Genomic DNA, 24,573 nt, shown 5'->3' with positions numbered 1-24,573 from the left:
TTATGCGTGGTTTGTTAGGATAGGACAACATCTGGATGAGATACAATTATGTGAATATCTGAAATCTGAGGGTGCAAAAAATTCAAAATACTGAGAAAGTCGCCTTTAAAGTTGTCCAAATGAAGTTCTTAGCAATGTATAATAATAATTTTAAAAAATTAAGTTTTGATATATTTAAGGTGGGAAATTTACAAAATATCTTCATGGAACATTTTTTATTTTGGCATAGAAGAAAAATCGATAATTTTGCCCCATACAATGTATTTTTGGCTATTTTACAAATATACCCATGCTACTTAAGAGAGGTTTTGTGGTTCAGAGTCACATATATCTTCCATGAAGATATTTTGTAAATTTCCTTCCCTAAATATATCAAAACTGAATTTTTGATTAGTAATATGCACTGACTCACCCTCAGATTCCAGATTTTCAAATAGCCGTATCTCAGCCAAATATGTCATTTCCTAACAAACCATACATCAACGAAAAGCTTATGTATTCAGCTTTCAGATTATGTATAAGTCTCAATTTCGAAAAATGTACACTTATGACTGGTTTTGTGATCCAGGGTCACGTATGGTTTAAAATGAATTATAACTATGTTAATTTGACCCTTGTTGATGTAAATGACCTAAACAATTCAAATCAAACCATCTTTTAAAGGAAAATATGAGGTTTAGCTAATATTAGACAACACAAATGCAAAATATTCCTCGCATTAAGCCGCCAAAACGGAAAAATAGAAGGAACAAAATCACGATGAGTCATACTGTCAGGGGTGCAGTTTTACCAACAGACAAAGTCTGTCATAACGACAAAAAAAGTAGTAAAAAATATGGAATATGCAAATTCATGGTCGGAAAGAAATATTTAAATAAATGTCCTCAATTCACTTGGCATCAGCAGGTGTGGCAAAAAGTATATTTTGGACCCTAACTTCAAATCATTCACAGTTTCTAATGCTCTTTTTCTGTTCCGTGCCTTTTCTCAGCAGTGTAGCACTAAAGCCTTTCCCAGGCTGCTGTGTGACAGCCGGATCAGAGCGAGCACTCCTGAGAACCCTACTGTGTCAGGTAGGAAAAAACAGCAGGTCTTTTTAATTGAAAAGGGATCGAATCACCCAGTTAGCGGAGGATAGTCGAACGACTGTGTATGTACTGACAAGAGACAAGGATTGAAACACACGCAGCTATTGATCATGATCACGTAATTTATTTCCCATGGTTAATAGACTCCTAAAACAGATTGAGAGATGTGCAAGAAGATGTCAGCATAGATAGGGCCCTTGCTGTATTTTTGGATGCTGATATTTCTAGGGTTTTATGTCTGAATGTTTCTTGGTTGGAGCATTTAGTGAAGCACAAATGCACTGAAGCGTGTTCCAGCACTGGAAGTGCTTCCAAAACCAGGGACAAAACCACAGTGGATATCAATCAATGCTCCTAAATGGAAATTTATCAGCTTACATGCAAATGAATGTCCTGAGAAACTACTCAGAAAACCGAATTGCTCATAACACACACGCATAATTGATTAGCCTGAGCAAATATTTTGACATAAAAGCTGATCAATGAGAATATGTACTTTTTATTGAAACAAATACAAATGTGTACAATATATTGCATATAATTATACTAGCGATTCAGAAGATGAATACTTTTCATCCCATTCATTTGATAATATATCTTTAAGAAATCCCAAGGAGCGCAAGTCTCTTTAACCGTATTTAGCTATAACTAATCTGTTTTATATTTTATGTAATGTCAGCAAACATGCTCCAGATATGTCTTCTAGATAGATGGAAAGCCTAAGAAAAGCTGACCAGCACATCTGCTTTCTTGCTTCAAATATATGCATGACTCATAAATCCACTAAATTAGATTGTGAGGCCCTGTGCAAACATAAAGCTTTCATGTTTAAAAGCTGGGGTGTTTTATCATTTCAGTCTAGCCTATTTGTCGTTTTGAATTTTTTAGTTTGTTGAGAGAGGTGAGAAAGCAATCATGGTCAAATCAGAAGCTGCCACATATAACATTATCGTTATGGATAGCTCTTAACCTATCATTAATCGTGGCACCTTAAAAATAAAAATGGCACTTCAACACTTTTTGAGAACATATTTCTTAGTGGATATCAATTTGAAGTTGAGAAATGACAAACAACCAAGCCCTATTTATACAACCGTACGAGTGCCATCAGGTTATCAGAAATTGTAAGCCGGATGATTCACATTTGAAGATAAGAGCTGGTATAAACCACAGCATCTTGCCAAAAGCTATATAGCTTCAAAGAAGAAGAGTCTCATTAGCTGCATCTCATATCAAGGTGGCACGTCTTGTTGTTTGCCTCATTAGAAAAGCCAAAAAACTGAGCCATTCGCTATATCTGTTTTGTATGAGTTGTCATACTTCAGTAACAAGATCGTTCTGACTCATGCCTAACCAACAACACCGAGCAAATGTCAGGTTTAGAGAGCAAATGTTTTCCGAACCAACAAGACCCATGAAGTCTTGCCTATACCAGAGACCAAAAACCTAGTTTGATCTGTGTCGCATAATGAATCATAACATACACCGTGTTCATATGACTGATCTACATCCACACTGAAAGTGTGTCTAAATGACATAGTATGTGGTCTAGCTTAAATACGGCTGATGGATACATTCTCCCCAGCTGCTTCAAAAAGGAGACACTAAACTGTGTGGGAAAGATGGAAATGATAAAGCGGTGCCTGTAAATGCATAGTGCCATCTAGGGGTTTTTATGTATGAGAAATAAAAGCAGCAGCGCCTGAAAGACCTATTGTTAGCACATGACACTCATCTAATCACAAATATGGAAAATGGGACATTTTTGAGAGAGTAGAGTATTAAAGTAAGTTCAAATGGAAAATTTAAAGATTACATATGAGAGACTGATCATGTTAAAAGTCAAATTTCACATGTATTCTGACAGACAAAACCCATGGGATGCGCACTTTACAAATAGGGAACACGTCCGTAGGCTAACCTGCATTTTTTCAGTTTTTCAATAAATGCACATTTCAAATAAAGTAATCGATCTTAAGTGCTGCAATATCAAGGAATACGTTTAAAAATGCATCTCTAATGAATAGGAAATAAACATTTGTGACCATAATAGTATAAAACATGGTTATCATAAGAAAAACATCATAACTGAACCTCTTGAGGAGAGTTTCTTCAACAAGAAATATTGCTTAGCAACAGCCCACTGAATACTAAATGAAATCCTTGAATATAAGTGATCCACTTAATAAAGGCTTCATTTATTCATGATCGTCTCATAAAGTTCTGTGCTGATTAAATCTAATGCAGTGATGGTCAAAAAGACTATCAAAGACTTTCTTGTGCATTGGAAAATTCTTGTTTTTCTCTTCTGATCATTGCTAGCTCAACAGGCTATCCACATTAACAACAGCAAATAAGTGTATGCAAATCTAATCTAGCCTCATATTGCTGATAGACCACAATAAAATCCTGCACAATAAAATATTGTGCGTTGTGCATGCATAGTTTTTCATGCTGTTTAATGGCACGCATTTTGTCTTAAATAACCACTTGTGCATCATAATAACTGATAATAATAATAATGCAATTTATAACACTACTGAATGTGAGTGAAGCAGTCAATACGGGCCAAATTTGCACATGTGTCGTGACAAATCCATTTCATCCCACTTACGCAAAACAATTACTTGAAGCACTACAGGTGTTTTGAAAAATGCCATGGGTGTTTTAGCAGAAAATGACATCATTTGAAGGCCTATTATCCCAGGTGGCCTTTAACCCCATTGTACTCAAACAGAAAACTGTGCCTGAAAGGCTAAAAAAATAAAAACAAATAATTAAATAAATAAAGCAACATGCTGAAAGGCCAAAGGTGAAAGGTCATAACTTGGTCAAAATCTTAGTCAAATTCGACAACATAAATACATTTCACTTTATGTTTTTTAATTATTAAAAATATATTTTTGATAATGTAATCTTGCTTCTTGTTCCAAAAACAACTGTATTTATAGAACTGTCTTTAGAAAACGTTGGGAATTGACCCGAAGACAATAGAATGGTTAAGCAGCTTCTGATGATGAGAGCTCATTCTCATCTCCGTTACTGTGGAAACCAACTTCACATCCCGCTCTACACGAATTCCTACCAACAGCCACACTAAAACTTAAGCATTCGAACTACTCATTCCAATTTTCAGAATCTGCTTTTCTTTAAAATGCATAAAAACGAACCACTAAACTATGCAGTCACGTCCATTTATAAAAAGATGACATAACTTACAGCAGTTAGTTACAGCGAAACTGTTTGCTACTTCCAGATTGTCGATGTGAGGCGTCAGTCTAAATTCAGCCGTTCCGAACTGAACCATTCCGATCCGAAACGCGCTGTACTCCTGATCAGCTCCCCTCGGAAACAAGCCCCCTGCACGACACACACAAATATATGTTAAAATTATACACTTAACATGAATTAAAACGTTGGTTTTAGAAAAATGACGCCCACGCTAAACATACCAATTTGAACACTTGGAGACCCTCCAATTGTCACCCCACATAAAAGAGAAATGAGACAAATCGATAAATTCTTAAACTGTTGCATCTCCACGACAGTGTGTGTTCACCCACTGTATGAAGGAAATATTTGTCGTTTACACAGTGTAGAATCAAATCCGTAACATATTGAGGCGTTGCTGGAGAATGAGAGCGGCTGCTGTCTGCAGGTGGTTCCTCTATCGCGGACTCCTGCCTCAGTCCCGCTTCTGGAGGAATAATGCAGATTTATCTCTCTCTCCCTTTCTCTCGCTCACTCTCTCTCCTCCTCCCTCTAGTCGCGCGTCTTCTTATGAGTTGATACCTTCACTAACATACATGAGCACTGCACACATACACGGTAATCGGCGACGAACGATAACGAGACACGTATAGGGGGGGACGGGGGTAAATAAAATTAGAAAGCATTTTAAAGAACTACTTTAAAAGACGTGCCGTTGTACTCATTTTTGTGTTCGCTTAGGTTGCAGACGTTTTTGAAAGACATTTGCACCATTTTGATTTCATGACAAGATCAGATTAAAAAAAAAATATATACATATATATATATATATATATATATATATATATATATATATATATAAAAAATATAAAGTGCAAAAAACTGACCATCACAACAAAAAAAAAAGCTGCTCACACCTTGACTACAGGTTTGAATATTTAAACACATTTTGAAAAAAGTTTTCAAGCATATATTTCAAGGTAAATATTGAGTTATAAAGTTGCCCCTGCAGTCATAAGGGTCTAAAGGGGTCTTATCTGTTTTATCCTATCTACTCATATGACAACAAAATGGCTTCCTGCATGCTGGTTATGCCACACTGACTTTGATTTGGCTGACACTAGTCATGCTTTAATAAATAATAATAATAATAATAATAATAATAAACAAAATAACAATAATAATAAAAGACTATTCCAGCAGTTTAATTAGACCTTTATTTTTATTTATTTATTTATTTATTACAAGTTTCGGGCAGTTAAACAATCGAGAGACACACACATACACATATGGTATATATAGATATAGATATAGATTTATTTATTTAAGACTAAAAATTCAAATACTGAAAATGTGTTCACAAAAAGCTGTGTTCAAGACAATTTTGTATGAATAATAAATAAAATAATAATAATAATCAAAGACTATTCCAAGCGTATGCCATAGCTGTTTTGTCAAGAATTCCAGCATTTCATCTAGACCTTTATTTTTATTTACTCTTTTTATTATTATTTTTTTTTTATTTTATTCTTATTTTTTAGATTTTGGTTTTTGTAAGCCCAACACACACACACACACATTATTTTTTATTTATTTATATATTTATTTATTTATTTAAGACTAAAAATTTAAATACTGGTTTCTTTGTCTAATAGATATTCTGTTCATTTCCCCCTTTTAAAATGTGATCACTCACTCAGTGAAAACAGGCGATTATAAATGAATGAATATTTTAGAATTGTACAAAAAGTGCTAAATTATACAACTTTTACAATCTATATAAGCTAAATATAGAGCATATCTCCATGCCGTTACTGTGGTATATGTGAAGAGGGATGTAGGTAGGAATTCTCAGGCACTTACCTTTTTCAAAATAACTTATAGAAGTTGTTGCGACCCCTATTGGATATGTGTGCCCCTGAGTCTTTCCCACCATTAACCGCAATCGCTACAGCTCCAGACTACCATACTGGACTTCCAAAATGTTGTCCGCATCTGAGACGTTGCATTGCTTTCAGGACCATGGACAGGGCCCTCTCACCTCCGCAAAACAAATGACTTGAAAACTGACCCGATTTGATGAACTGAACATACAGCCATGCTTCTTTATTTCTCTGGATTTCCACATCTATGATGAAACAAAAGCAATTAAAATTTCATGAACGTTTTGCACTACACAGCTTTGAACAACCTCCTGAGACCAGTTTTTTTTTTTTAACATTATGTATGCTTTTTTGTCTGTGTTTTTTATGTGTGGATTAGTTTGTGTAACATTTAATAAACCTGTCCCTAGTTTGTACCTCTGTAGCACAGCCCTGCAAGCCACACTTCTAGTTTTGAAGTGTGCATCACAGGCCACATTCTCTAAATCCCAAAGTGCAGCCTCTGATGAAAGACCTGACTGCTTTCATTGCTGAATATATAATGGCAATGAATCTACTAATAGCGCTCACAGATCTGATTGAATTTTGGAAACATTCTGTTTCCTCCCCTCCCTTCAGCACAGGCCACAAGCAACACCTTAATCATCCTCTCTTACATTTCCCCAAACACCATGTCCCAGTTTCATTCCCCTCAGCCCATGCTCCATACTGCATGAGTTGATATAACAAGATCCCAGGCTAGAATGTGTTTCGGAGGTAGATTGCAAACATAAAAATTGAGCTCACTGAAGTGATAAATGGAAAATTAAATATTTCATGATCAAAAAATAACAATGTGTTTTTTCTTTAGAAAGGTGAAGATAAACATAACCCACTTTTAATCATTCAGGCTCAGGTAACAGTAACTTCTAATCACTTCACAAGCATATTTTAACTTTAATTAGTATGGATGTAATTCGCTTCACAAGCAATTATTGCTTATACAAATTAGATTTTCCCATGTGCTTAAAGCCAAATACACTATATGTTTGTCCTGTATATGTTTATAGAATTACGAAGATGAGAATGACAAGTAAATGCTTTACTGAAATGCAAAAAATAGTGACTATAATCCATTTAAGCTTTAGTATATGTTGTGCATGGCACACATACATGCTCTCGCTTTCTCTCTCTGTCTTCTGGCACTCTTCAGTGTCCTTTTTCATGCTCATGGCTGTTTATCAAGTGGGTCGTCCTCACATTAACACGTTACTGCTCCATCCTCTTTTCTCCTCCTGGAAAACCCCCAATGAATCTGCACATATACAAGTCGAAAGGGCATGCAGTGGGCAAGGAGATTGGCTGCAGGACTAATGGCCATTTCTCATGGCATGGACCTTAGCGTGACACACTGAGAGAAGTTCACATGATATAGTATGATTTAGCCTATGGCTATATCACAGACTAGTGTGTTTGTCTTTCTGGCTTTGCTTTTGTAGAAAACAGTACAGAAGGCATTTCATGTGCTTTACAGAACAAGATATAATACACTTCACTGAAAAATGAGCTGAAATGGTGCTCAGTTATTATAAATTATTATTGGTGTTCAGTTATTATTAATGGTTCTTAAACAGTTTTGCTGCCTAATATTTCTCTGGAAGCTATGAAACATTTTATCAGTATTCTTTAAGAATAGAGAGTTCGAAAGAACAGAGAGTATCAGAAGTAACACAAAGCCTAGCCTATTGCTATTTATTGGAAGGAAAACGCATTACGCACTGTCCATTCATCAGCTAAAATCAGCATAGAACAAATTGATTGTGATTTAAGAATCAATATTGAATCATTAAAATGAGAATCTATTAAAATCGAGAAATCTTTTTTTTTGTTGTTTTTAAACGGTGTCGTCCTGTAGGTTCATGGTTATAAATGAAAATGTGAACAAAAATAGAAGCAAATAAATGTGTTATTCAGATTCAAATATGAAAATTAACTGGTAATAATAGATTATGACAGAATTTTTACAACCCTGTCCGTCAAAATGACGGACAATGTTAAAGTCTAGCGCAACCTTTGGTTGCAATCAAACTTTATTTCTGGGTTGGCATCATCTATGGCCCTCTGAGTTTTTTTAATGCATATTTACAGAATAAAAGTATTAATTTAATTTTATTTATTAAAAACAAAATACTAAAATAAAATATTGGCATAAAAATATGAACCAGCAAAAACTATAATAATAAGGAATATTTCTTGAGCAAATCAGCATATTAGAATGATTTCTGAAGTGATAACTGCTGAAAATGCAGCTTCGCCATAACAAGAATAAATTACATTTTAAAATATATTAAAATAGAAAACAATTATTTTAATAATATTTAATAAAATTTGACAAATAAAAAATAATACATATATATATATATATATATATGAAGAGTTCAGATGCAAAAGCCTCTAAATCCATCTGACATATTTCTTTAAAATTAGCATTTCTTTCTGGCTACTTTGTATAGGTTTCTATGTAAGTACTGGTGCTTCTGATTGGGCTGAGGCTGGAATTTAGCGAGTTTGATGGACGTATAATATGTGTCAGGAGCATTCACTCAGTATCATTATCTTTTTCTTTGACAGAGATGGCTTTTAGCTGGTTTTGCATCTGAATATATATATATATATATATATGTATGTATGTATATATAGAGTTCAGATGCATTTGGTCATATATATAATTGTGAAATATATTTCAGCATTTGGTCATATTTCAGCATATGGACCTCCCCCCATATATGTGCGCTGTGGACTAGAGCTGCTCTAATCCATGGTGACATGACATTGAGGCCATAATCAGCAGTGTCACCCATGCAACATGCAGCTAAACTGGTCAGAAAAAAAGAGAGAGTGAGTCGGAGGTTAGAGGAAGACATGAAGAATGAAAAAGACAAAGACAAAGAAAGAGGGAGAAAAAAAACTTTTCATCATCCATTTCCTCCACACATCATTTCACCCCATTCTTGCCTTATATCCACCTCTGTCATGCTTTCATTTGAAAGATGCCAGCCCTTTAAAACCCAAATTTATGCACACGCTATCACGCACACACACTCTCCATATCAAAAAAGTCAGTCCATCTGTCTGGGTGTTTGCAAGTAACCTTATCATCAGTTTCAGCTGATGATAAAATTTCCCCTTCACACCGTGACTTCACTCATGCATGGATAAGAGGCAGTGACACTGAAAAATTCAGCATTGGGAATGATGCTTTCAATGCCACCTCTTCGGGATTACACCAACACCTTAAAGTGAAATACTGCCCACTTGTCTTCAATAGCTAATAATATCAGCTAAAGACATGTCACTATATATTATAATTATAATAAAGGGCAGCACTGGGTGTGGAAACTTCAAGGAAGAAGAAGCTGTCATTCCACCCCTACCTCGCCCAGTATGTGTTCAGGTTGTATTAGCCAGTAGTCTATGTGATATAGGTTACAGAGTGAACTGACCGGTGGGGTGGGAGGACGAATAACCAGCAGGAATCAGACAAGCTGCTTGAAACAATGTGTGAGACAGCAATCATGGGGAAAACGCAGAGGCGAACGCATGTGGGTGGGCTTGGAAACACATGCTGAGTAGTGTCACGCTCAAGCACACAACTGCAAGCTGCTGAAAATAACTTGAGACACATTTTTGAAGAGTGCTTACCTGTTTTAGTTATGACTCGAGTCAGTCTTTATAAATATTCCCTGCTTTGACTATCAAGCATGTTAGTGAAACTAAAATAATTCCTTATGTTGAGCATTGTAATATCAAAATGACAGATATGCATTTGAGAGTGAAGCATATCACAAGTGCTGGCTTTTTGTGCTCGATATCCACATATTCAAAGGCTTACACCTCCATGTTAGCCTGTCTAGTTACACAAAAGCAGTCGCGCTACCACAGTAATTAGTCAAATGACTGTGGAGGAGGATCTCGCTGTATTGCTCAGAGGGAGGAAATACATATAAAGTAATTGGCTAGATAACTAAGAACCGTTTTTCAACACTCCATCACAAATTTGTGTGATTTTGATATCTATACTGTACAATTATACTGTTTCTGTAGTGAGTAAGTTCATAAGTTCCTCCCCTAGGGGGCTCTATAGTGCATCTTAACGTTTTGAAGTCTGAGGCTTTAATCAACTAGATAAAGTAGGCTATTTAAAATACATAATAGCAAATCTAAAACATAAACTCCTTGTACTAAAAACACTAAGTGAGATGATTTCCTCAGATGTCTGAATCTATTGGGACTGCTTCAGAGGTTTCAAAAGCAGACCTGGCTCCAGACACAGTCGACCCTGTGAGACAGGGAAATATATCAGCAAAATCACGCAGTAGCTGTCTCGGTGTCTGTTGCCATAGCAACTAACTAACCATTGGACACATGCTCTGCAACTCTGTGTATACCACAAAGATAATACAAGGAAACAAAAAATGTGGTCGGGTTCAGCACAATTTCTTCCTGCCCTTCCCTATTTATATAAACAACTCCAGGTTTCTCTTAGATTTATAGGCATGGCCTATTTGTTGTGCGAATGTGGCAGCTAGGGAGGGGTTGGGCATTCTCCATTTAGCACGCTTCATTACATTCCAGACAGATTTCATATTCCGACTAGTGCAAAGACACCCGTAGGTCAATCTGCCAGCATATTTCACAGCATAATGAATACTGGTTCTTGGGTTGGGCACAGGAACAGGTCAGACCCTGACTCCCAGACAGCTGTGTATTCAGTGTCTTAGGTCAGTAACACACATTATAATAAATCAGCAGGACCTTTGAAACCACACTTATAGAAAAATATTAGTGGTTTTTAAGTAAATTGACTTTGATATTATGGCATCAACAGTGAAAATCCAACTTCATTTTTCTCATACACACAATTTTAAAGCAACTGTAAGTAGTTTTGGGTATTTTGCGACTTTGGAGCAGCGCTCCATCTCATTCCAAGAACAGACTTTTAAAGGGAAGTGTGGAAGACAGACAGAAGCTATTCTTCTTATTAGAGGTTAGTAAACCATGAGAAGATTTTGAAAACTGATATTTCAAGGTAAAAAGTTACATACACTTAAACGTTAAGCTAATCAACAAATGAGCAATTCTACAATTACATGCACTTCATAATTTAATGTTATGTATTTGGTCAAAACATTTGGGAATTATAAGGATGCTAACATTTAATTGTCACGGACACTGAATGTAAACAATGCCACTGAACCGAACGAAACTCGCATATTTAGCTGATTTTTGCTGCTGAAAATGGTTAATTATTGTCATGTTTTGGGCTGTACTAATCGGTCGGACCAGAAAAAAACAGTACTATAGACAAACAAACAAATCAAGAAGAAGAGTGCAAAACTGTCTGAGGAACAAAAGGCGTTTGTGGTTGGCCAAACTGAACCAGGATTTCCAGAGCAAGAATCTTGACAACAATTATGTTTGTTCTTATAATTTCCGGTCAGGTAGGGTGAAATATTAGGCTAATATCTTAATTAATACTGCTTGTACGTGTCTTTACTGCCTACGAACTTTAGTTTGTCAAAATATTGTGCCCTTTTCTGCTAAGTTTCCACACGTTTTTGCCGTGGTTTAGACAGAATAAAGAAGCAGAACAACATATTCAGTAGTACATAACCTGTGCAATCCATGCTGTTGTTTACATCCGAGTATCGCCAATATACTTGGTGGTAAAGGTTTTATATTTAACTTTATTTTAGGTGAACAACCAGTCTAACTTTCAAAAATTGGCATAACTATAACTACTGAAGTAGCAAAAATGCAAAAATACTTTGCTTGTGGTAGCTTTATTTATTTATTTGTTTGTTTGTTTATCATTCAAATTAACTCAACTTTTTATTTCATATTATTATTTAATAATGATTTATTTATTTTTACAAGCAACAAACTACAGACATGATCAGATACTATGAACAAAACTTTTTTTTTCTTTCTTTCTTTCTTTCTTTCTTTCTTTTTTTTTTTTTTTTTTTTTTTTTTTTTTTTTTTTTTACTATGAACAAAACTACCTTGGGAAATTCTGAGGGTTTTATCTAGGTAAATTCTTAAAGGGATAGTTCACCCAAAAATGAACATTTTGTTATTAATTACTCACATCATTCCAAACCCATAAGACCTTTGTTAATATTCAGAATACAAAGTTAAATATTTTTGATGAAATCCAAGAGCTTTCTGTCCCTGCATAGACAGCAATGGCACTACCACGTTAAAAACCCAGAAACGGAGTAAGGACATCAATAAAATTCTCTTCATGTGACATAAGTGATTCAGTCGTAATTTTATGAAGCTACAAGAATATTTTTGAGCATAAAGACAACAAAAATAACGACTTTATTCAACAATTCTTCTCTTCCATGGACTATTTTATCAATGTCCTTACTCTGTTTCTGGAGAGATGTAAGTAAGAGATATAAGAAAAAGACTTATAGGTCAAGAGGTCAGCTGAGCCATTGGGCCGTTTATTTATTGATGGTTGATTCACAAACACAGAAGATGTTTGTTTATTTTCTGCTTTATACACTTGCTTGTAACTTCTGGAATGCTTGTAATAGGAACATCAAAAGACAGTTCTTATGGCAGTGTTTATCAGTACAAATGTCTCAGCATCATTTTAACAGCTGATCTGTAGGTCAAAAATAATATATATATATATATTAAATACAATATATTAATATCCATATATTCCATTTCCACATGCAAGATAATAATTTCTCTCAGGTTTGTGCATAAATTAAATATAGTAGCTGAAAATCAAATATTTTAAGCAATGCCTTCATTCTTTCTCTTCATAAATGTTGCTTTTTATTAGCAATACTGTATTTCTTCCCATAGTTTTGCTCTGTCTGCACATCATTGGCAAAACTGCTCCGTTTGATGTCTGAGGTACAAATTATATGGACCGAGGCGATACGAAGAAGGGAAAAGTTAGATGAATGGAAGCAGTTTAAACTTTACGCAATCACAAATACACAGACCAGTAAATGACATTAAAGAAAAGGAAGGAGAACGGAAAGATCGCACGAGCGTAAAGATCTATGCGCTTGGCTGCCGAGGGGATGACAGGTTTAGGAGGTGGCGGCTTCTTGTTGTTCTTGGCTTGCGATTTACCGAAAGCATTACCAACTTCAATGGGTTTGCCGTAGCAGTCAAAGTTTGAGAGTTCAAAGTCCCGTGGCAGAGAGCCTACGATGCTGAAGTCATTGGAGCGCAAATCTGACTTGGAGGTGCATACCTTTTTGCACCTTGTCTCTGTCACCTGAGAGGGATAAAAAGGGAAAGAGTGAGAAAAAAGATGAATAAAGAGAAAACATGTTTCAGATCTCAGCAACATCTGGGATTTTTACTGAAACATTAAAGGATATTTCACCCAAAAATGAAATGCTTTCATCGCATCATGTCATTCCAAACCTGTATGACTTATTTTATTCAATGAAAATGAAAAGAGTTTTACTGAAGAATGTCCAAGCTGCTCACTGAGGACAACTGAGGGACTCATATGCAACTATTACAGAAGGTTCAAATGCTCACTAATGCTCTAAAAGGAAAAAAACATGCATTAAGAGCCGGGGGTGAAAACTTTTGAACAGAATGGAGATGTGTACATTTTTCTTATTTTGCCTAAATATAGTATTTTTTCAATTAGTACTGCCCTTCAGAGGCTACAAAAGATTCTTACATGTTTCCCAGAAAACACAAAATAAGTTACCTTTACCCTGATCTTCAAATTCAAAAGTTTTCACCCCCAGTTCTTAATGCATCGTGTTTCCTTCTGGAGCATCAGTGAGCATTTGAACCTTCTGTAATAGTTGCATATGAGTCCCTCAGTTGTTCTCAGTGTGAAAAAATGGATTTTAAAATCATAAAGTCATTGTTGGAAAGGGTTCAAATACACAAAAGGCTGGAAAACCAAAGAATTTGTGGGACCCAAAGGATTTTTCTGAGGAATAGCACAGCTGTTGAACATTCCGGTAACAACACAGTATTAAGAATCAAGGGGATGTAAACTTTTTCATTTTTATAAATTCAACTATTATTTTCTCTTGTGGACTATACATAAACGTCTTTTATGTGGAATATCTTATTCAGGTCTGCACTAAATAAACAATAACATGCATTTTTTATGATCCTTCTTATTTTGGTAAAATAATTAACATTTGTAATTATTCTGAAAGGGGGGTGTAAACTTTTGACCTCAACTGTATATAAATGTATTATTACTAGATCCATGTCTAATAAATCAATACCAATAATACTTTGTGGTCTTATTACCAATATTATTATTGTATTGCAGTAAATTAAAAATGCTAAAAATGATTACAAAATATTTCATATACAAATCGTACTGATGATTTTATCATTATATTAGTGTTTTTGAAAGTGTTATTAAGGTTAGTTATGTAAATGTATGTAGTTTTGTGTTTCACTGAAAAAAGAAAATCATACTGGTTTGGAAAAATATGAGAGTGAGTTATTGATAACAGCATTTCATTTTTAACTGAACTATCCCTTTAATTTCACACTTAGGTATTTTAATTTGTATAATTAGGAAATGAACAAATGATAGCTGGCAGGCGGATCATTTATGCATTATGATACTCATTCAGGCATCAGACATGGACATCTCAAAAACCAAATCTGATTAAATGTTTTCCTCAGACTCTCATGTCTCAAGTAGAGGCACATACACTCTCTATCTCTTTCTTTTAGCGTTCTCCTTTCTCCTGACACTCTAGACTGCTGGGAGAGGAAGATTTTGAGGACAGGCAATTATTTTGGGCTCTTCCTGAACCCCTAACAGGGCAGAGGCAGTGTAGCATGGCCCTCCCACGCAGGAACAACAGGGGAAAAGAAATAGTGTGAAGAAACACCTACCTTGCATCAAAATAGAACAGGACAAGACAAGCATTACGAACTGATGTGACATCGCACTGTCTGTTTCTCTCTCTCTCTGACTAACGGAGCAGAGGGATGTCTGGATAACTGATGTCTGATGGTCTAATGCCAACTTGTCTGTTGTATTTGTTCTGGATGTGTGGAAAGGGGCAGAAGCCATGCAGTGCTGGACCGCACTACTTCCCACTGGGCACACAACACTTAAATCCTCAAACAGCTTGATATCTTTTCTAGTGTGCAGGGACACATGCACAGATTTAGGAAACTGTCTGTCAAGTGCAGTATTGGAGCTTTCATATGCTTCTGATAAATGCTGCCTGCTCAAAAGCGTTCAGCATGTCTGAACAGCCGTGAGATGGCTGGAGAATCAGTGGCAGCAAACAAGCCTTGGGACGCGTCCAAACGCTCTAATTCAGAGCAATGAATGAGGCATTCTTGGAGGTCAGTAACTTTCAGGGGTTGTGCAAAGAGCATGTGGGTTAATTTCGGGTCAGATGTTCTTCTGGTAGCTGCTGAAGGTCCAGTCTGGGAGTAAATGTGTGACAGTGGTTGAAAACACACCGCATCCTTAAGCCTCCCTCTGGGACCAATTTAAAGCTTATAATAGACTTGAGTAGAGCACATTATTCAGCCTATTTCTCCTGTCTGTCAGGCTATCCTTGCCTTCCAGCTCTTCTTCCAATTGTTGCTATAAAGCTGTCTGTTTTCTGAAGAACGTGAAGTACTGTGATTATCCCACCTACACTTTCGCATGCAGACCTGACATTAGCAGTGCATGATTTTAGATTATATAACTACAGGGACAGCAATCCAACCGAATATAATAAAACAGAAATGAAACAATGAGTTTTTTAAAAAGGTAAAATCACCCATTTAAACATGATGTGTCCCCCATGTGCTGCTTAACTTGTCTCTATGCTGCATACTGTAACGGAATAACACTTAGAATTAATACACACTGCCAGTCAAAAGATTTTTAATTAATAGTTAATAGTTTTTTAGTTTTTTTTTTAAGAAGTCTCTTCTGTTCATCAAGCCTGCATTTATTTGATATAAAGTACAGCAAAAACAGTAAAATTTTGAAATATTTTTACTATATAAATTAATTGTTTTCTATGTAAAAATATATTATAAATAAGTATAATTTATTCCTGTAATTTCAAAGCTGAATTTTTAGCATCACATGATCCTTCAGAAATCATTCTAATATTCTGATTTGCTGCTCAGAAACATTTATTATTATTATTGTTGAAAACATCTGAAATGAAAACATTTCTTTCCCTAAAAATTATACTTACTTGATTATACAAGCTTTTGAATGGTATATCGTATAATGTTACAAAAGCTTTTTATTTCTGGTAAATGCTCATCTTTGGATCTTTCTATTCATCAAAGAATCCTAAAAAAAACTGTACTCAACTGTTTTAAATATTGATAATAATAATTTAAATTTAAATGTTTCTTGAACAGCAAATCAGCATATTAGAATGAAGAATCATGTGACACTGAAGACTGGAGTAATGATGCTGAAAATGTAGCTTTGATCACAGGAATAAATTCTATTTTGAAATAGATTCAAGAAAGCTGTTATTTTAAATAGTAAAAATGTTTCACATTATTACTGCTTTTGCTATATTTTGGATCAAATATATGCAGGTGAGCAGAAGAAAATTCTTTAAAAAAACAAAAAAATCTTACTGTTCAAAAACTTTTGACTAGTAGTGTATAATAATAATAAACAATATATTACATTTACAATAAATTTAATTTAATTATTATTTATTTATTTATTTAATTATTTATTAAACATGTTTATATATTAATATACTGTAAACGCTATTGTTTATAAGTTTGGGGTTGGTAAGTTTTTTTTTTTGTTTTTTTTTTTTTTTTAATGTTTTTGAAAGAAGCCTTCAATGCTCACCAAGTCTGTATTTATTTGATCAAAAATACAGAAAAACAATACTATTATTATAGTATAAAATTAGTGTTTTCTATTTAAATATATTTGATGGCAAAGCTGAATTTTCAGCATCATTACTTCAGCCTTCAGTGTCACATGATCCTTCTGAAATCATTCTAATATGCTGATTTGATGATCATTTTAATTACCAAAGTTGAAAATAGTTGTGCTGCTCAATATTTGTGGAAATCTTTTTTTTTTTCAGGATTCTTGATGAACAAGAAGTTCAAAACAACAGCATTTATTTGTAATATAATATAAATGGCTTTACTGTCACTCTTGATTAATTTAATGCATCCATTATAAATGAAATTAATTAATTAAAAATTCCAACAAAACTGCAATTTACCCCAAACATTTGAACAACAGTGTATATTAAATATACATGCTTTGTTAAATATTGTTAAATATACTAATATAGATTGATTATATAGATTAAATACTAGATAGATAGATAAATGGTAGATGTTCATACAAAACAGTGTTGCCCAAAAATTAAAGTATCATCATAGTACCATGTACAGTAAATCACTACCCCTATTGCTTTTTATTATTATTATGAATTGTAGTAGCAATACAGTATAATCATTTCTGACCTGTAATGTGCTGACGTGTATAGGGGTGCTTCCCATGCCATTGATGGTGTTCTTGGCAGGGGTCTTTCCCTCCGCCTTCTCCTTGCTTGCAATCTTTGCTCTCTCCGCCTCCAACAGTTTAGGGCTGTTAAGCATCACCTGAACCACAGCGTATTCGACCAGAGAGGCGAAGCCAAAGAGCAGACAGGCAATCAGCCAGATGTCAATCGCCTTTACATAGGAGACTTTGGGCAGTTCAGAGGCCAGAGAAGTGCACTCAGAAGAAAGCGAGAGCACTGACAGTATCCCTGCAGACAGATGAGAGGTCATTAGATCAAATGAGCTGAGGAGAAATGAGCTTACACATTGATCTGAAGTTGTTTCTAAAGATAATTCTACAGCAGACAGTAAAACAATATGGAAGGCACCTGTAAGAGTATTTGGGTACCATGCTGTTTAAAATTTTTTTGGAAGACACTTTTTATTTTTTCAGAATTCCTTGATTAATGTACTATATATTAAAATTCAAAAAAACATTATTTATTTGAAATATGAATCATTTGTAGATTAATTTGGTCAATTTAATGCGTCCTTACTGAATAACAGTATTATTTCTTAGAAAAATTCTTAATGACCCTAAACTTTTGAACAGTAGGCCAAGACAGTTTTAAAGGAGAATTCCACTTCCAGAACAACAATTTGCAAATAATTTACTCACCCTCTTGTCACCCAAGATGTTCATGTCTTTCTGTCTTCAGTCGTAAAGAAATTATGGTTTTTGAGGAAAACATTTCAGGATTTTTCTCCATATAATGAACTTCATTGGTGCCTCGATTTTGAACTTCCAAAATGTAGTTTAAATGCAGCTTCAAAGGGCTTAAAACAATCCCAGCCGATGAAGAAGGGTCTTATCTAGCGAAACAATCTGTAGTTTTTTTCAAAAAATAAAAATTTGTATACTTTTTAAGCACAAAAGCTTGTGTAGCACAGGCTCTGGGATGCACGTCCGCGATGCTACGAATTAGTAATGGGTCGTTCTTGAACGATTCTTTCATTTTTAACAAATCTTTAATGTGACTCGGGAAGAATGAATCGTCTCCGGGAGTGATTCGTTCAGTCGCGCAGGGGCAACATCCTATTCTATCCTATGTTCTGTACTGGAATTAGTTCACCTGTTTCGAGTCTTCGGGTTTTTCGAGTCGTTTGTTCATCTTATGGGGCTGTCACGTGATGAATGAACTCAAACCCGAAAACTTCAGATAAGAGGTGAGGTGAGCTGAGCTAATCATAGACTAAAGACCCAGGTAAATCTTTTCTGTTTCTTATAGCATTATAGTTTTGTCTTGTTTGTAGAGTGATCAACATTTGTGTAAGCAGTAGATGTGTTAGGGAGGTAACAGGTAACATTTTAATTATATTTTGCTAAAATGAACAAAATGACTCGAAAAAAGATTTGTTCATTTTGCTGTACGGTAAAATGATCTGAACTTCCCATCACTACTACGAATCACGTGTAAGTTCATCGTCTGTGTACTGAGTATGGCGAAAAACTCTTCTTATTTTCTCCTACAACTTGAGAGGAGGACATCGTTGTACCTTTTTGTTTGTAAACAGCGTTTGACTTAGTTGCACTTTCTTAGTCTTTGCACATTTGCTTTGTAAACACTGGGTCTGTAGTTCCGCCTACATTTAGCATGACCTTTCGACGTGATTCAGTAGTACGTAGCGTTGTGAACGTGCATCCCAGAGCCTGTGCTACACAAGCTTTTGTGCTTAAAAAGTATACACATTTTTATTTTCCAAAAAAAATGCCAGATTGTTTCGCTAGATAAGACCCTTCTTCCTCGGCTGGGATCATTTAAAGCCCTTTGAAGCTGCATTTAAACTACATTTTGGAAGTTCAAAATTGGGACACCAATGAAGTCCATTATATGGAAAAAAATACTAAAATGCTTTCCTCAAAAAACATAATTTCTTCACGACTGAAGACAGAAAGACATGAACATCTTGGATGACAAGGGGGTGAGTAAATTATTTGTGAATTGTTGTTCTGGAAGAGTTCTCCTTTAAATGTTACTTATTAATAATTCATAAATATTTTAATCTTACATCTTATAACATGCTCATATTTTAAACATATTTACATTAATTTGTCAAATAGTATTACATATTTTAATTCATTCTGCATATTTTCACCACAAAATCTGCAAAAAACATCTGTAGTTTCTGTCTGGGCCTGTGTATGAATAATCAAAATGAATGCAAACACACACACATAAAACAAAAACCCACAGAATGCAATAAATGACTGACCTGAAACGACCATGGACAGTGGCATTTTGAGATGGCTCTTGATGTAATCACATTATACTGTGACAGTGACAACAATGTGGACAAAATGATGGTGGTACCAATGGAAGTGCAGAACAATTCAATCATAACTAAATCACAGCAGAGGATTTGGAGACATTTTGCAATGTCCACCCATGAAACGCCACCCAGTGCACAAGGAATTTGCATGATCCGTGAAAACAGCGCATGCATTTATCAGCAATATCAGGCTATAATTGGAAAAGACAAGAAATCGTCACATTTCACGGCATCTCACTTAATCTTCGTCGCATCTCAGATAATCTTCTCTCACTGGCCTCTGTGGTTCCCATAGAGAAATAATGCCTGTGGGCTGCAGCTGATGCTGATGGAAATATCCTGGACATGCATTATGTTTCCTTGGAGATGCCTTTAGGTAAGCAATTGATGAAAAGCAGCTATAGTGCTGTAGGGGATCGAAACGATCACCTTAAACCTCCCGCAACGACGGCATTGAAAAGATTCATTGGTGGATGTTGCATTGATGAAAACGGGAAATGAAAAATGTAAATGATGTGGTCGGTTATGGGGGTACGGGACTCCACAGAGACATGAGATGAGGTGCTGATGCTTGTGGGAGGACTGATGATTGGAAAAAAGTACCCAGAGGCACACGGGCAGCGCTGGCGTCAGGGTTGATCCAAAAGGAGAGCCAGGACAGGACTACGATGAGCAGGGTGGGAGCGTATACACCCATCATGTAGAAGCCCACCTGCCGCCTCAGAGTAAAAATCACCTCCACACATGTGTAGTAGCCTATGAGCATACAAAAGTTCAAAAGGTTGCTTTAAATGGGCATAGATGTTTTTCCTGGAATCGCATCTAATGGCTACCTCCTCAACAAGACCAGAGAGAGCTTATGTACACATTAGTGCCATTCATGAAAAGTGGAAAGCTTTTACCTGTCCCTGCGTAGTACTTGGTGCAGTTGCCATATTCAATGTCCTCTTGTTTAATATCGAACTGAGGCAGAGCAATCTCATCCATCTGTACAGGGTCACCAGACTGCCACATGAACTGCAGATCATCTGTGGTGTAGCCGACTAAACATACACACACACACACACACAAATTAAGGTAACACTTTACAATAAGGCGTAAAGGGTGTAGAAGTATTGTTAATTCTTAGTTCATGTTAATGTAGTTAACTAATGTTAACTAATGAACCTTATTGTAAAGTGTTACCCAAATTAAATAAGGTAATAAAAAAATAATGTCACAAATAACAGTAATACCTGTTAAAGGTCTGTAAAAATAGGGCACAATGTACTGTATTAATATGAAGGAAAATTCTGTATTGATTTTTCACAGATGTTTTACCCACGTTTTAAATTTAAAGGAGTGTCTGTAAACTTCCCAGTACCTTTTTTGTTCTTCTACTCATTTTTTTTTCTTACAGTGTGTGCTAGCTTCATATATCAGGGTTTGGGTTTTCACAATTACCGGATTTTTAAACATTATTTTTAAAGCAGTTGGGCTCACCAAGAGCACTTTTTTAGTAATTAATTAAACATTATTAATAGACTCTAAAAAATGCTGTTTTTTTTTTTTTTTTAACCCAAATGCTAGGTTCAACATGTTGGGTCATTTTATTGGGTTAATTTAATTAATATTTTTTTACCCAGGTGCTGGGTAGTTTTTCTGTAACTAAGTTGCTAGGTCATTTTTAACGCTGGATTATTTTTTTCTACCCAACCGCTGTGTTAGGTCTGTCTCTGACGAAACAACCCAGCTGCTGAGTTACAGTCAGAGCGCGGGCTTTTTGAGTCCTCTACAGGAGAGAGCGGTTCTCAACACAGCCGATTTGCACTTCTTCAGCTAAATAAAGGTTTGTATACATTTAATTTCATTTATAAAGTCTTTACTGTGCTGTAAATTGTATCATTTTACGCAACGCAACATAAGGATGAGATGTCAGTAAGATGGAAATAAGATGGAAACGCCTTTTGCCTTGCATAAAATAAATACATTTTATTTGTTATTGTACTGAGTTAATCTTAAAATTCTCTAATGTCAGTATTGTTTGTTTTTGGTGTCAGTCATTGCATCTTTCAGCTACGAGTGAAACGCGAGGCCACGGTCTAAAGTTTGCAGTTAACCCAGAGAACAGCTACCCTTTACCGGCTCAGATTTCTGCGAAACATCAGCATGAGAATTAGCACTATTTCAGTAATAAGCAATTACAGAGAATGGTTGAACACACTAAAATTAATTCTACTTTTAAAAGTTACATTTTTCATTTCTAAAATGCTTGTTAAACGAGTTTAAATGTATGTAATATTGTAAACTATGCAGTATTCACCTAAATAAATTTAATTTGTGTTGTATTTTGTCCATCTGCTCTTGCTTAATAATAAATGTTCATCTTTTGATTATTATATATCGTTAAAATAGTCCATGCAACATCTAGGCTTGGGTATCGAGAACCGGTTCCAAATTTCCAAGAACCAGGTATTCGAAAAGACACGTGCATTTTGATTCCGTGATGTTAATGTGATTTTAAGCGATTTAACCGCAGGAATGGCAAGAATATCTGTAGCGCGAGCACAAAGAACAGTGGTCCCGGTGCAGGTTCCCGGCCTGTGTCTGCTGTCGAACCATTACATGCATTTCCACTGCAGAAGAAGTTGTTTCGAGCCAGAACGGGCTTCTCTTTTACATTTACTGACCAATATGCACAGAAATATGCCAGTATATCATCATAAACACAGCTGTTTTTTTCGTCTTAACGTAATTAGATGTGTAAGAAAACGCATGTGTAACAGTATTTTTTCATAAATTTCATAAATTTAATGTTTAAAATGTATTAGTCTAGTTGTTTTTGTTGTGCTATTTTTTTGTTAAAACCATAGGTAAAAGTTACAAAGTGTAAAAGGCCTAAGTGTTCTGTAAGCTGCTTGCTAATGTTATTCAGCTGCAACAGAACACTTTGTAAAAAGACAGAATAAGTATGCTTGACATCTAAATGTTTCACTTACAAAATTATCAGATTTTTTTATATTATTGGTTATCGAAACTAGGAATCTATAAGAATCGGAATCGCTAAAATTTAAACAATACCCAACCCTAATGACATCAGTGGTTCAACCATAAAGTTATGAAGCTACAAAAATACTTTCTGTGTGCAAAGAAAACAAAAATAAAGACTTCATTCAACTATTTCTTCTCTTCCCTGTCAGTCTTTGACGTGTGTTCACAACAGTACCATGCATGTGTGTGGTGCTGCTGATGCAGGAGAAGAAATTGTTGAATAAAATCGTTATTTTTGTTTTCTTTGCGCACAAAAAGTATTCTCGTTATCTTCATAAAATTAAGGTTAAACTATTTTTATGATATCCTTACTACCTTTCTGGGCCTTCATCGTGTTGCATTATTGTTTATGCAGGGTCAGAAAGCCCTTGGATTTTCTAAAAAATATCTTAATTTGTGTTCTGAAGATAAACGAAGTTCTTACGGGTTTGGAACAACATGAAGTTGATTAATGACAGAATTTTCATTTTCGGGTGAACTATCCCTTTAAGAGCATCTGCATAAACTATTTTCACTGTTGTTGTCAGTATGACATCAAATACAACATCAAATATTTCCTAAGATATTAACATTTTTCTCAAGATATTACTAATTTTTACTACTCTTTTCAGGGTCTAGTAACAGTTTTTACTGTATACATCCCTTCACAAGTTTTTCATGACCCTAGGAACCCTGATATTTTGTTTTAGCTAACAGCTCTGAAACATGGTAGCTTAAAAATTCCCCTCCCCTTCATATAAACATTTATCTTTTTATTATTTTCCTATCAAGTAGGCTACTTTAAAATGACCGTATTCATATTCACGTACAGCTTTCAAGCTGCATTTTGCATCGTTGGGTGTCCATGGGGAAGAGAGTCAAGTCCAGTGGACACGAAAGGGTAACAGACAACCTGAGAAAGGAAAAAATAAGCAAATTTAGGTACCAGACAATGAATCATGCAGCAGCAGACTGGTCAGTTTGAATCACAGTAGTAATTTTGAATGGTGCATTTAACATTGCTTTTACCTAAAATACACTTCATAATCATCTATATATGGTCACCTAAACATCATATCCATTTGCACTTAAACATTTCATTTTAAAACCATGTACATTAATTGGGAATAAAATGGAAAAATAACAGATTCCACTTATTAGATTTAAAGATTAATGCATAATACATTCAACAACATTGCAAAGACTTCTGCCAAGATTATTTTATCGTCTGTTTGCATCACTTAATTTAACTGGCTTCATAGATGCCACAGACATGAAAGGTCTTTCCCAACAGTGGGATAAATTCTTCATGCAGTTCCCTTTATTGTGCACAGCATGCACACCAAGGCATATTTATTTAAAACACCATTAACACATGAAAGCTTTTTGGTTTTCTGCCGTAATCTGACAAGCTCAGACTCAGATGCAGCAAAGAGCTACTTTTTACACCAGCGAAGCCACACAGCACTTGAGTGCACGAACTGAAGCACTGTGCCAAGATATTTTTATAAAGGCCTGGGAGAGGTTACAGAGAATGAACATTTCCT

General features: G+C 35.2%; 2 protein-coding genes across 6 annotated transcripts in view; both read right to left on the bottom strand.

The window, feature by feature from the left end:
• Positions 1 to 4,826, bottom strand: part of gria2b (glutamate receptor, ionotropic, AMPA 2b) — a 38,938-nt gene extending 34,112 nt beyond the window's left edge. For 3 of the 5 annotated variants that reach the window (XR_007829052.1, XM_051127373.1, XM_051127374.1), the window contains exons 1-2: positions 4,541 to 4,822; positions 4,308 to 4,448 (exon numbers count right to left, since the gene is read on the bottom strand). Coding sequence is in view for 4 of the 5 variants with exons in the window: in XM_051127373.1 (XP_050983330.1) it covers positions 4,308 to 4,448; positions 4,541 to 4,625 (226 nt within the window). In the remaining variant the exon portion in view is untranslated. Of the gene's footprint in view, positions 1 to 4,307; positions 4,449 to 4,540 lie in introns of all 5 variants that reach the window. The other 2 variants (XM_051127376.1, XM_051127375.1) reach the window with 2 other exon arrangements.
• A 7,827-nt stretch (positions 4,827 to 12,653) lies between these two features.
• glrbb (glycine receptor, beta b) overlaps positions 12,654 to 24,573 on the bottom strand; it is a 28,816-nt gene continuing 16,896 nt past the window's right edge. Inside the window, exons 6-10 of the mRNA XM_051128017.1 lie at positions 23,857 to 23,939; positions 20,920 to 21,060; positions 20,621 to 20,773; positions 17,669 to 17,955; positions 12,654 to 13,472 (exon numbers count right to left, since the gene is read on the bottom strand). Coding sequence (XP_050983974.1) covers positions 13,176 to 13,472; positions 17,669 to 17,955; positions 20,621 to 20,773; positions 20,920 to 21,060; positions 23,857 to 23,939 — 961 coding nt within the window. The 3' untranslated portion in view covers positions 12,654 to 13,175. The remainder of the gene's footprint in view (positions 13,473 to 17,668; positions 17,956 to 20,620; positions 20,774 to 20,919; positions 21,061 to 23,856; positions 23,940 to 24,573) is intronic.

The sequence above is a fragment of the Labeo rohita genome, chromosome 14 (genome assembly GCF_022985175.1).
Source record: "Labeo rohita strain BAU-BD-2019 chromosome 14, IGBB_LRoh.1.0, whole genome shotgun sequence".
NCBI lineage: Eukaryota > Metazoa > Chordata > Actinopteri > Cypriniformes > Cyprinidae > Labeo > Labeo rohita.
The sequence above is the reverse complement of the archived record's forward strand: the minus strand, read 5'-3'. Positions and strand labels throughout refer to the sequence as shown.